Source organism: Abramis brama (assembly GCF_963993115.1).
Source record: "Abramis brama genome assembly, chromosome: 6".
In the NCBI taxonomy this organism is placed as follows: Eukaryota; Metazoa; Chordata; class Actinopteri; order Cypriniformes; family Leuciscidae; genus Abramis; species Abramis brama.
This window is the reverse complement of record NC_139968.1, coordinates 30,384,990-30,399,422: the sequence shown is the minus strand read 5'-3', so window position 1 is coordinate 30,399,422 and position 14,433 is coordinate 30,384,990. Positions and strand designations below refer to the sequence as shown.

The window sequence follows — 14,433 nt, the reverse complement described above, 5'->3', positions numbered from 1 at the left end:
ACCAGACATCACTATCTCTGAGTCAAATCAGATCAACAGTGTGAATTGACCAGAAGGTTTAGTTCCAGATATGAATAAAGCAGATATAAAGCAAACATACATTGATTCTCTGCACAATTTCTGTTCCTTGCACAGCTATTTATCAACAGATTGTTTTTCAGTGTTCTCCTGTCCACATTTATAACGTCACAAAACAACATAGTTCAAACTGTTGTGTGTGGACATGTGATTCACTGAATGCATGTGATACAATCAGCTCAGTTTGTGAGGCGAAGTGAAACTGTTTGTGAAAGAGTCCAGCTTGTAGAGGAATTAAGGTCAATAGGGGAAAAGAAACCTCATACTTCACATTCTACATGTCCAAAACGGTTTTAATTTAATCTACTTAAAGGAAACAAGTCTGATTAATAAGATTTAAGCAAACTCCTATTCTTTTCCAACAGCAATTACTATAATGTAGAAGATGGTGCTTTGGCTCCCCCTTATGACTGAATATGCAAACACACTCTGTTTTTACATCGGGTCAGTGCATGTTGTAGTTCAATGAGAGTCTATTATGTGAAGCTCCGGCAGTGTCATTTGTATTAGGAGAAACATCTGAACTGTTCATCATTACAGTACTTCACTATACTAAATAGCAGACAGGATCCTTGCATCACTGTTAATGTTTTTTGGATTGAGACTTTATGTTTATGTCTCAGTTAATCTGTGCAAATACTGTATAGATCTAGACCAGAGTGTGGACCAGTGGATCTAGACAACTCGAATTCTATAAAATATTTAACCTACTAATTAAGATAAAATGCTGTTTTTGTCTTTACTGGTTGTTGAATATGTTATGATGTTTGAACAATAGTGTGAATAAATCATGCTTTGGCGACAAAAGAACTAAGAACCACTTACTAAATAAAAACAGTAAAATAAGACATACTTACTGTGACTGGAACATTATGACAGAAAGTTTGAACACTGGCATAATCCACTTTATACAGCAGCTGTTTTTTTTTAAATCGTATAAGTAACCAAATATAAACACCTTGTTAATTCTTTTGCCAGCCAAAATATGCAGACAGAGACAGGGGAAGAGCAGGAAGGAGGAGACAAAATGATGGTCAGAATAAGCAGTTTATTAAATAATCGTAGTTGTCTTTATGCCACAAACACATGCAGAGGTTGCTAATTCAAATTCGATCTTTAGATCATTAATCCCCCCTCCTTCTCTATATTATTTATAAAAGCATTTGGAACATGCATTGATTAAAAAGCAAGCAATCCTTCATAATCATGATCACAAACATGCTTTGAAAAGCTCAGGTGATCAGGCCGAACTAATCCCTTCTACATGTCTTTAAATGGACTGGTCTCTTCTGTCATACCAGCGCTGGTTAAAGAGTAATGCATCAATAATAGACAGCCATCTTACAAGATAAGTGATCAGAGAAAGCAAATACATTCTCACTTTATTGAACAGAGTAATGCAATAATCTGGAGACATACCGCCAGCTTTCTCATTATATCAGCTTTATATTTCCTCAAAAACCCCACGATGTCGAACTATTCCCCAAACTAATGGACCGCAAAGATGATATCCAAAGCTTGATGACTAGTAATTTCCCAGTGCTTCATTCAGAAAAAAACAAAAACAGATTATTTGACCTAAAACTGCCAAATGTGAGATTTTAGAGGACAGTCTGTCTCTTGATGGATGTTTTCATGTCCTCATCCTCGGATAAGGATCTGGCTGAACTGGTTTAAAAGTCTAATTTCTAGCAGGCCTATCAAACAGCATTCCTTCCACCTGAGAAAGATTGCTAAGCTGCAACTAGGGTTGTCAAGAGAGGTACTGACATAAAAAAAAAAAAACATTGAAACAACATGCAATGCTAATTCAATGTAAAAAGTTTGTACTTATAAATCAACGTTGAAATTTTAACAAGATCTGTACACAAAGTCGTTGAAACAAAATGAGGGAAAAAATGCTGTATCTCTGCTCATGCATCATCTTTTTTGCAGTTATCGAAATTCTTCAATAGTGTCTCTCTTTAAGAGTGTTTTCAGTTAAACACAATCTGTCACGGAATGTCACTTGAGCCGTGTTTCCACCGAAATTCCTCAAAACAATTTGTCCCAGGAACTTTTTCCCCCAGACCTGTTGCTGTCTGTGTTTCCACCACGATCTAATGTACCGTGAAGATTAGGCAAATTAGCCCAGTGACGTAGGACTGCTCGCTACTTTACAATTCCTGCTGGATTTCCTCTGAATTTAAGCTTAATAAAGCCTGAACCTCGTCTGTCCATTTTTTAAACTCCATTGTTGATTTGAATAGCAAACAACTGTTTACTGCACACACCACAACAGATTTAAAAAATGGTGGTTGAAATGAAATGCTGTGTGGAGTCAACCAATCAAAATGCGGCATGAACTCAACCAATCAGCATGTTCAGTGCCCAAGTCCCACCTCTGAAAGTTCCTGAACTTTGAAAAAGTACTTTCCCACTAGCAGGGGCTTTCGGAGGGGGACATATTTACCCAGAATTTCATTTAGACCCTGGTTCCTGCAGTGGAAACACACAGATAGCCTACCACCCCAAAGTCCCTAGTTCCTGTGGTGGAAACGTGGCTGAGGTTTCCTTTGACCAGCGTTTCCAAACCCTTTTCCTGGAGGCGCACAGCAACACATTTCAAATTACATCACACATTTTTTTAATTGAATTGTGTAGGTAATGACATAACTTGCTTTGGGAAACTCACCCCAGATGTTTTGAACTAGTGCCTCTATACATTAGGATTGTTAAAAAGATTTTGGCTTTCAGAAACAAAGCTAAACATCAAACATTACCTTGATACAGAAACACTGCTGTGGTTACCCTTACGAAAAGAACATAGCCTATATAATCCCTATATATGAATTATCAATATATTAAATGGTAAAGAATAATATATTGTGTTAATATGGTACAATATATTAAATAATACATAAGGAATTGCCGCTTTTCACATATTGAAAGATATGTGACAATAAATTTACTAATATATCACAATGTATGTAATCTTATATTCAGTAATACACTTCATAATATATAGATGTATATGTGATCAGATTTGGTACTACATGTGTAATATATCGCAGAGATATTTACTCATGCAGCATTAACTGTGATCCGATTGGTCGTCTCTGCTCTGGTGGGCGTGGCTACTGTTGCTGTGCTGGTTTATGACATCAGATCTACAAGAAGTGAGAGAAGAAGAGACCAGACATCACTGTCAGACCTCTGGAGTCAAATCAGACCAACAGTGTGAACTGAGCAGAAGGTTTAGTTTCAGATATGTCCAGATATAAATCAAACATACATTGATGCTCTGCACCTTTCCTGTTCCTTGCACAGCTATTTATTAACAGACCAATTTTCTCTGTTCTCCTGTCCACATTTGTAACGTAAAAACATGTGATTCACTGAATGCACGTGATACACTATCAGCTCAGTTTGTGAGGCAAAGAGAAACCTTTTGGTCTCAGTTATTCACATCTGTACAGCTGTGGTATGATCTGATGGCTGGACAAACTGTTTGTGAGAGAGTCCAGCTACACGTAAAATAACGTGACCGGCTTGGAGATTTCAGAAAAATGCCTCTCAGCGGAGCGAAGGAGCGTGAATTTATATCTTTTTACGCTGGTAAGTTGTCACGTGTCAACCCAAAACAGGGAATTTACCTCATTTAATGCTTAAAATACCAACAGATGTCCAATCTGATGTGCCCTATTTGAAAAGTTTAAATAAACTGCCTAACAAGTGTTTAATAATAAGTATTGGCAGGGACTCGAAATTGGCCACAACACCTCTGTTCTTGTTCACCGTGTGCTTTTAGAGTTCTGTGTGCTTATGAATCCTTTCATTATTACCAACAAAGTGTAAACCCGGTGTAAATAAGAGGTTCATTGTGCAGTGTAGACTGCTTTTTTGATTATAGCGGGAGTTTCACAGGAGTGTAGATCTCAGTAAACAGGAGCTGAATGTAAAATAATAAATGGAGCATTCTTTGCTCGCTTTCTGTTTACCCATTTACAATTTGAATAAAAGTTTTGTTGGGCACTGCAAAGTGTCCGGATTTACAGCTGTATTTAAATGCAGGATTGAATCTGAAACTGCAATGATTGACAGTGATATAACCATAGCAACAGACGGGACAAAACAATCTGATACTGTATGTCAAAATAGATCTGTGCATCAATTCTTGGAGTGTAAATGCAAAATAGACCTGCCACTTGTTCTATGTAATGTGTTTCTCTGTCCTTCACTTAATTACTCATTTTTTTCTTGATTTTTTTTTTAAATAAAATGTTAACGTAAAAAAAATTGAAGGGTACATTATTTAAATGTATTATTATAATTCTCATCATCATAAATAAACTCATTTCATTAAATTAATATTTAATACAATAGTAAAATAAAACTGAAATTTCACTGGTATTGGTACAAACAACCCTAGCTGCAACATATATTAGTGTCAAACACTGCAAACCTATCAGAACTAGATTATTGTAATGCATTACTGGACGAATGTCGTGCAGGTTTAGCTGTGCTTGTATGAACATATTAGCCCAGTTCTGCCAAAACTACATCGGCTGCCTATTATGTATTAATTGTTTTGTGACGTCACTGTGAATGCATGGGTGGGTGTGTCTTATCTCATTAACTTACACTCTGCAGCACGAGCACACGATGATCTTTCTCTTGCTTCCCAGAAGTTGTCTCTGGACATTTGAAAATACAGAGATGATAAAAAATATAAAGAGAGAAATAAACAGTGTTGCTACATATATACATCTACATATAAAATGTTACAGCTGTACAATCTTAAAGAAGACATAAACTCGTACTGTAAAATCAGCTCTCTGAGAACTCAGATCATATTTCTACAACATGAATTGATACTGAGATTTAATTAGACCTCATGTTGGCTTTAGAAGATTTGTCCATTTTAAAGATTGACAGATGTGAATGTGAACTGCTCCTGTTGGGCTTTATTTTGTTATAATCACCAGCTGACTGTACATTTTCCCTTATTTAGAACAGACACTGAAGAAATAATTATGTATATATATATAGATGATTAAGTGGGATCCAAAAGTCTGAGACCATTTGTGAAAATGTTTTTAACTTTTTTTTTTTAATTATTATTATTATTTTTTTAATTTGTAATAAAAATCCTTTTATTAGAAGAACTTTTTAAAAATCTTAAAACTAATCACATAATCTGGAACTCTTGGAACTCTATTCGACCAATCAGATTCAAGGACTGGAACTGCTGCAAAAATAAATATATATAGTTGTTATAATAAATGTTGTTCTACTCACCAGGTTTGAGCACGATGAATCTCCTGAATGTGGTCTTTTCTTTGTTGATGATCTGTAGTTTATAATGTCCATATTCTGTGTTTCTGATGTTTTTGATGGTCAGAGATCCAGTAGTCTTGTTCAGCTCCAGTCTGTTTCTGAATGTCTCAGGATCAGCTGTTCTTGAATCAGCTCTAGCAATGAGACAGTTTTTGGCTCCAAACATCCACAGTATCAGATCATCTGGCTGGATATCAACACCATTCTCAAGAGTGACATCTTTTCCCTTAGCCTCTAATTTCTCGGCTTCATGTCACAGCAGAGCACAGAAACAGAGAATAGCAGAAGAAAAAAGTGTGAAAGTATTAGTTTGTAGTTTCTACATCAGATGCATTTAGATGAGTCTTTAACCTATTTTGGCTTGTTTGGAGATAGCCAAAGGCACTTAGTTATCCATGAACTAATCTCTATATGATTATATTACCAAATATAATCAATTATTTATGCAATATTACACCCTAATTAATTTGACCTGATTTTTTTTTTTTTTTGTGTTCATCAGAGTGGTCCAAGATGGGCTTTTGTCGCACTCAAACCACAAAAATGATTGGAAAATAGAGATGATGATAAAAAAAATATATAAAGAGAGAAACAAACAGTGTTGCTACATATACATCTAGATGTTACAGCTGTACAATCTTAAAGAAGACATAAACAGACTCGGACTGTAAACTCAGCTCTCTGAGAACTCAGATCATATTTCTACAACATGAATTGCTACAGATGTTTATTCTCAAAAACCTTGAACAAAAGTAATAGAGTAGATACTGAGACTTCAATTAGACCTCATGTTGGCTTCAGAAGATTTGTCCATTTTAAAGATTGACAGATGTGAATGTGAACTGCTCCTGTTGGGCTTTATTTTGTTATAATTACCAGCTGACTGTACATTTTCCTTATTAAGAACAGACACTGAAGAAATAATTATGTTGACTTGAGAAAGCCAAACATTAAACACTTCTCATGCCAACATCTAAGTTTGTCTTGACAAACTTATTTATATAGTTATACTTATATATATATATATATATATTAGGGCTGGGAATCGATTAAAAAAAATTAACTAATTAATTGCGCAATTTGCTGTAATTAATTGCAATTAATTGCATTTTCCCTAAGCTTGTAATCTTCAATATTTAGACTTAGAATAATTAAATTAAACAGGGAAAAAAGGAACAGAAAATAGCCCTATATTAAAATAATATTAAACATCAATATATCAATATATTATAATTTTTCAATAAGCACTCAACATAATCAATTTAACAGATTTTTTTTTTTTTTTTTTTTTACTAATTATCAAATAAAATATAGTCCTGCAAAGCTATTATTACCAGAGCATGTGATCAGAGCAGGTCATTTTACCATTGTTGCCCAGCATGGCTCTATACCAGCTCAGCAAACAGAAGTCTACTCAGAGACAATTTATCTACTACAGAGAAATGTCATGTTATTTGAGCGGACTTTACTTTTCCAGTGCGTGATCGGTACATGATTGGAGCGTTTGGGCCGTTAAGGACAGAGCAGAACGCGTAGCGCAAACACGGAGCAGAACATTGAGCAGAGAGCGCCAACACACACACACACACACACACACACACGCGCGGAACGGAGACCGCGGCGCACACACGGAGCGGAAATATGGAAAGCCAAAATGTTCACAATTCGCGTGCTTTTGACCGCCGTATCAATATTAAAACGCCGTCTTCATAACGCCGCCAGGCGTTAAATATGCGCCGTCAGGCGATAAGTTAACGCCACACGCCGCCACGCGTTAAAATAACGCCACTCGCCGATAGATGTTAAATTGACGCCACACGCCACTCAAAGTGCAGATGTATGAGCTCATCTATATGGCCCCTCCTCTACTGAGTTTGAGGACTCTACGGCAAGTCGGAGAGGACAATCTAGTTTGGAAGAGCGCGAAAATGGCTAGGAGAGGATTTGTTTATAAATGACTGTGAAGTGTAAATGTAAATTCATTCATTCATGTAAAATAAATATCTAGTTTAAAATCCAGCGCAGCACCGGATTAGTCTGGCTCGTAGTACGACCTGAGACCAGAAAAATGTCGGTAGAGACAAATAACGTTAATTTCAGAAGACGTCTAAATGCGATTAGGGATCGCATAAATGCCCAGCTTGATGGCTTGCTCGAAACATCGCCACAAGGGCATGGGGAGCAAAGTCGAGATAGTCTCGTAGACAGGTAGGTAAGGAACAGATCGGGTCCTGCAGACTTTATCTCCAAGTTACCCCGCTGGAACACACCTGAACCAGCTAAAGTTAACGTTAGTTACGTTAATGTTAGACACTTCCAGACAGGTGTGTTGAGACAAGTTGGAGCTAAACTCTGCAGGACAGTGTCCCTGCAGGATCGACTTTTATGAAGGTAGCAAAAAGCGACAGCATGTAGAGGTGAATTTGAGAACTTGTATGCTACAATTTACTCGTACAGCTCAGGGTGAAAACCTGTCAAATTAAGCAATAAGCCCCGCCGCGAAGCCGTGTTTTACAGTGGATTTAGAATAGTTATGGGGCATTATGGCGCGGAGCGGAGGGGCTTATATAGCCTACGGCTTCAATGAGCTTATTACCTTTATAAAACGGTTAATCCATAAAAATATTAGTTTTAATATTTATTTATAAAATAAACACCAGCAACAAAAATATAACGTTAACACATGTATTCCTCCGCCAAGCAATGTAGTTCCAAAGAGGTTGCTAAGCAACACATGCAGCAACAAAGCATCACAAACGGCAGTTGCGCAGTAATACCAGAGACAATTTATATGGGCCTAAAAGGACTTTGGTAATACTAATGTAATGCGGTCACATGTGTGTGTTTGGTGAGTAATTTACAATGGCTTCGAACCAACCAATCACAATCAAGGACTGGAACTATTTTATAATCAAAATCTGAAATTGAATGTTGATTGAATTTACACTAGCAGACAATAGTCACAAACATTTATTTCTGAATTTGAAATTATTATAAGACGTACAGTAAAAACGGCTAATTCCAAAAACAGGTCATTGTGCGATAAAATAAAGCAATAAGCCCTACGAAGGCGTGATTTACAGTGAATTTTGAACAGCTAAGGGGCGTTGTTCTAAATTCAGAATGGTTTAGATTTATGGTACCCAACCCCTATAAATAGAAGGACCCTATGCATGGTTCATAACGTCACATAACCGTTATACACTTTATTTTTAAAAGCCAAATACCACATTTCCTCTTCTAAAGTATTAATTGAATTACATGTTGTTTGTATTTTAATTATAATGTATTTGTAAATATCTCAGGGCATTACTTAGTCAATAGCACACTCTAATGTGTAATGCAGCCTAATGTGTAAATGTTCTCTGAAAGGTTTGAGATGTTTCGCAACGAACACTCGTTGCACGGTCCTGCTCGTCCCAGGAGGGCAAGGAGGAGAAATGTGACATGTACATTTAGAGTTACACTGCTCAGGACAGGAGTTGAACGCTTAACATCAGTGAGAGGTAAGTCATATGCTAACGTACTGTTTACAATCAAAATGAAAATTCCATGAGCAACATAATTCCATGAGTTTGGTTATATTAAATTGATGACGGCATTGCACATTATTGCCCAATAGATCCCATTGCCAGTCAGAGGCTTGTAGTGCAGAGAGAGCAAAGTGAGAGTCAGTTTGCAGAAACTCTACGAAGTGCATTCCCACAGCTTCAAGGAAGGGAGTTTGAATTGTGCAGGGTTGATGCTCAGAGGCAGGTTTCTTGTTTGAGTCTGGAGTCAAAAACCCCAGCAGCAATAAGTGCAAGTGGGCAACTTGGAAGATCAGCACTTTATATACAGGAAAAGGTAATCTAACATAACAACAACAACAATGTTCAAAGTGTTGTAAATTCAAATTGTGTCTGCAATTCTCCTTTGTATAGAAATTGGGTTTCCAGTATTCGATCTGTTTCATTACAGTCTTCATTTTCATTTGATATGTAGGCAGCATCTCATTCTTTTATTGCTTATATTGTTTTATGTTTAAATTATAGTTAATTTAAATGAAAGCAGTTACAGTTGTTCAATTTTACAGAGTACTTCTGCACCAGTGGCCTCCTCTCCAGCAGCACCAGTGGCCTTCTCTCCAGCAGCACCAGTGGCCTCCTCTCCAGCAGCACCAGTGGCCTTCTCTCCAGCAGCACCAGTGGCCTCCTCTCCAGCAGCACCAGTGGCCTTCTCTCCAGCAGCACCAGTGGCCTCCTCTCCAGCAGCACCAGTGGCCTCTTCTCCAGCAGCACCAGTGGCCTCCTCTCCAGCAGCACCAGTGGCCTTCTCTCCAGCAGCACCAGTGGCCTCCTCTCCAGCAGCACCAGTGGCCTCCTCTCCAGCAGCACCAGTGGCCTTCTCTCCAGCAGGTTCAGTGGCCTTCTCTCCAGCAGCACCAGTGGCCTCCTCTCCAGCAGCACCAGTGGCCTTCTCTCCAGCAGGTTCAGTGGCCTCCTCTCCAGCAGCACCAGTGGCCTTCTCTCCAGCAGCACCAGTGGCCTTCTCTCCAGCAGCACCAGTGGCCTCCTCTCCAGCAGCACCAGTGGCCTTCTCTCCAGCAGCACCAGTGGCCTTCTCTCCAGCAGCACCAGTGGCCTCCTCTCCAGCAGCACCAGTGGCCTTCTCTCCAGCAGGTTCAGTGGCCTCCTCTCCAGCAGCACCAGTGGCCTTCTCTCCAGCAGCACCAGTGGCCTCCTCTCCAGCAGCACCAGTGGCCTTCTCTTCACTCAATCCAGTTGTAGATATATATATCTCGGACGAAGATGAGGATGAGTAAGTGATTTGATATTGTTGTTAAATGTTATTATAGTTACAACAAAAGATGAAGTAACATTTTGTTTTATTTCTTGTTTTCAGTGTTGACCTCAAAGCGTTATTAACTACAATGCTAAGCAAAGTGGATTTTACATTTACACCTGCTTCCAACCAAATCAATACTACAAGATGCAACATCCTAGAAAGTGGTATTAGAGCTTTTCGACGTCAACGATTTAACCCTGAGGCAAAATTGGACGTTGTATTCAGAGACGCTGATGGAATTGGCGAGGGGGCGGCTGACGAGGGTGGTCCTACTCGAGAATTTTTAACTTTGCTGATGAGGGAAATTCACTCATGCGAAGTATTTGATGGAGAAGACTGGAATAAAACGCTTGCCTGCAATTCCAAAGGTAACCTAATGTTTATTTTTTGTGTTTTAAACATTGTGGAAAAAGTGTTTACCTCATTGATCATTTTCATGTAATTGTGCACATTTTTACACTGAAAGTCATTAGGTCTTTAAACAAAACCTGTTTAAGTTAACACCTAGTGCCCATGTGAGTCAATACCAGTTTACACCCTATTAGCAGCACACACTCTCTAAGCACCATTTGTAGACATAATAATGCTTTTCACATTTACATTACAGCATTGTACAATGGAATGTACAAACTAGTTGGACAGATGATAGCCGTGTGCCTGGTACATGGTGGTGTGGAGCCACATTTCTTTTCACAAAGACTGCTCTGTCAGGTGTGCAACCTTCAGCCCCCAGTACCAGACCTTCAACAGATTGTAGACTATGACTTCAGAGAAAAGATGATCAAGGTATGTATTAAACATTTAAATTTAGGCTAACTGTTGTGTTGTTAGTACTGGTAATTAGGCGACAGTTGTAATATCTTTGAATGCAGGAATTGCTAACCTTAAGTTTGAAGGGAGTTCACCCAAAAATTAAAATTATCCTATGATTAACTCACCCTCAAGCCATCCTAGGTGTACATGACTATCTTGGCTCTTCCAAGTTTTGTAATGTTAGGGAAACTGTATTTTAAAGGCAAAAAAGCATATCCATCCACCATAAAAGTAATCCATAATACTCCAGGGGATTAATAAAGGCTTTCTAAAGTGATATTTCTGTAAGAAAAATATCCATATTTAAAACTCGCTGCACGTCAACTGAACACCTGTGGGCGTGAGAACGATGTGATGATGCGAAATGAGGGGTAGTTGTCTTGCACTGGAGGCGGTCATATGCAAACGACTGGTACGTCACTTCATACCGTGACGTCACTTCTTACCATGGATCCCCAACGAGCTGTAATTAGAGCTTGATTAAATAAATGCTTTGTTTATAATCGGGAGGACGTCTTAAGCTATGAAACTTGCTGGAAGTTTTAATTGTACAAAGACCTCTTATATACCAAAAGATCAAGGCAAATTTGGTTTCTCATGTCATGACCCCTTTAAAAAAAAAGCTGTGTGTGCATAAAATATTTAACAATATTTTGTTTCTTTTTAGCGCAATTTTCCTACGGACAAAATTGCGATTGTTAACTCATGATTTCTGTTCTGTCTGTGCGCACCAATCTTGCACTTCTATCTCCTCCTCAACCAGACCACCTAGAGACTCCGGGTTTTCGGCATTATGTTAAGGAAGGTCTAATCTCGGGAACGCACAAAAAAAAAAAAAAAAAAAAAACCTAAAAAGATTTACTATCTCTTAGTGTTGTGATCCCATGACGTCAGAAAATTGCGCTAAAACACTCACTGAGTTTTTATTACTTGTTTAAATTTAGATCCAGTCAGCAAATAATGTAGATGATGCCCAGTGTGCTATAATGGAGGCTTCTGACCAATTGGCAATGCTGGGGTCTCTAAGGCACATCCAAACCTTAGAGGAGAGAGACGACTTGGTGGAATCGGCCACAAAGTTCTTCCTAGATAATAGGCTGAGGGATTCCTTGGATCAGTGAGTATAAGAATGTACAGATATTTTCACCTGACAAATTAACAGTATTAGTTTGACAATGTGTCATATTGTGTGCATCATTTTTTTAAATCTAGATTTAAAGAGGGCCTGAAGTGTCTCAGGCTTTTGCCTTTGATGCAAAAGCACCCTGAGCTCTTTAGAGAGCTATTTCTGAATGAGGAGAAGCCACTGTTGTCCAGAGACCTATCTGCTTTGTTTAAAGCAGAGCTTTCTCCAGTTGGCAGCAACAGGAGAGTAGTGGAGAGTACAACAATCTGTTTTTGGAGGGACTGGCTCATAGAAGTGGAAGGTATGACATCATACTGTAGTTATATTGGATCTATCATTGGATCTTATCTTTCTTATCTATCATCTGTCTGTCTTAATCTGTTCTGTCTAAATCTACAGTCATCTCTTTTACCCTAATATATATTTTTTTTAAATTACGTCATCATCATTATCTTTATATCTATCTATTAATTACAGGAGCGCCTGTCTGTCTGTCTGTGTGTCCGTATGTGTGTGTGTCTGTTCCTCGCATATCTCTCGAACCGTTAGTCCGATGGATTTCAAACTCGACAGGTGTCTCGCCACGGGCACGAGTAAGTGCAGTGCCAAGTTTGACGTTGTTTGGATGAGAAATGCAAAAGATATCGTTAAATATATCACTTTTAAAAGGTTGTGGTTTAAAAATAAACATTCTGACATAATGGGCTGTGGTTTAAAAATAAACAAACACACACACTCTCTGGGTGATTAACTGAATCGGTAAGACACTGTTTACTTCTTAATAATGTTTATTTAAAGCTACGCTGTTTACTTCTTTATTACTGTGCCATGTGCGCTGAAGTTAGCCTCTCTGATTTCAAACTCGACAGGTGTCTCGCCACGGGCACGAGTAAGTGCAGTGCCAAGTTTGACGTTGTTTGGATGAGAAATGCAAAAGATATCGTTAAATATATCATTTTAAAAGGTTGTGGTTTAAAAATAAACATTCTGATATTAGAGAGTTGTATCGGTCAAAGAAGCCCCAAGAAGGTTGTGGTTTAAAAATAAACATTCTGACATAAACACTCAGTCAGCTACACTGTTTACTTCTGAATATTAGAGTTTGGTTCCAGAACGTGATAAATCCATTTTGATTAATTTGAGTAAAAATGTTTCTTTACCAAGAAAGTGACAAGATGAAAACCACTATTTTCTGTTTCAAACTTTCACATAGCATCTTTAGGTTATAATAATAAAAAAAATTCAAATCCAGATTTTGATTTTCAAAGACTTATTATAAAAACGGATTATTTTTGCCCCAAAATGCAATAAATTCATGACACTTTTTTTTTCCAAAATGCAATTAATCCATTGAATCAATATAAGTTATTTTTTATCATATTGAAACTGTTGATATCAGCCATCGCTAAGAAATATCTCCTGAAATTTTTTGTTCAGCGATCGCTCACAAAAACTGATTTTGCACGGGCACTTTGCACTGCTCCCTGAATTCAATGCGTTTACAGTCTCTTTCAGGGGCACCAAACCAACAATTACTAAAACACACACAAAAAATTATTTTGCACGGGTATTTTGCACTAGTATCTATAAAGCTTAACCTTGTGTGTGTGGAAAAAAATGTTTGAAATATTCATGGTACTTTTTTAAATATTAGGAAGGTAGACAGTTCACATCCTGTAACTTACAGTGTGGCAAATATGAATGAAAGTACAAATAAGGTACTAGAGCTGTGGTGAAGGAAAAGTTTGTTATTGACTAACAATAAAAATTTTGGCCTATTCTATATATATATTATTATTATTTTTTTTAATATAATTTTTTTTTTTACTTAGAACAACATGAGGGCCACTAAACTTTGACAACTATTTTATGGCCATTCTATATCTGCAAAATGGTCATTGACTGTTTCCTTTTCATTTTTACTAGAGGGAACTGCATACCCACTCACCTTGGAGAAGATTCTTGGATTTGTGTCAGGATGCACTGCTATTCCAAGGTTAGGGTTCCCAGTGGAACCAAAATTAGAGTTCCTACACCCTCAAGAGAATGAGGCCATCCGAAGTTTCCCCGAAGCAAATACCTGTGGTATTGTCTTGAGGCTGCCAATCCATCAGAGTTATGAATTGTTCAGAGAAAATATGGAAAGTGGTATTTTGCAATCCCCCACTTTCGGAGTAATGTAGCGATGTTCTAAATACGTTTATGTTTGAATATTATATTATGGACACGTTAGTATACATTTAATATACATTTTTACTACTGTTTTGTGA

At 37.8% G+C, this 14,433-nt stretch overlaps 1 protein-coding gene across 1 annotated transcript; it reads left to right on the top strand.

The window, feature by feature from the left end:
* The first annotated feature begins 10,287 nt into the window (after positions 1–10,287).
* Positions 10,288–14,433, top strand: LOC311085617 (G2/M phase-specific E3 ubiquitin-protein ligase). Its single transcript, XM_084118152.1, has 5 exons — positions 10,288–10,592; positions 10,832–11,010; positions 11,982–12,154; positions 12,250–12,464; positions 14,090–14,433. The coding sequence occupies exons 1-5, from the start codon at positions 10,310–10,312 to the stop codon at positions 14,344–14,346; spliced, it is 1,107 nt and encodes a 368-aa protein (XP_083974278.1). The 5' UTR covers positions 10,288–10,309; the 3' UTR covers positions 14,347–14,433.

Bases quoted from the DNA above. Each gene is read 5' to 3' on its own strand.
- LOC311085617 (XM_084118152.1), top strand. From the start codon at position 10,310: ATGCTAAGCAAAGTGGATTTTACATTTACACCTGCTTCCAACCAAATC. The intron at 10,593-10,831 runs GTAACCTAATGT...TTTACATTACAG, and splicing joins GCTTGCCTGCAATTCCAAAG to CATTGTACAATGGAATGTAC. The intron at 12,155-12,249 runs GTGAGTATAAGA...TTTTAAATCTAG, and splicing joins CTGAGGGATTCCTTGGATCA to ATTTAAAGAGGGCCTGAAGT.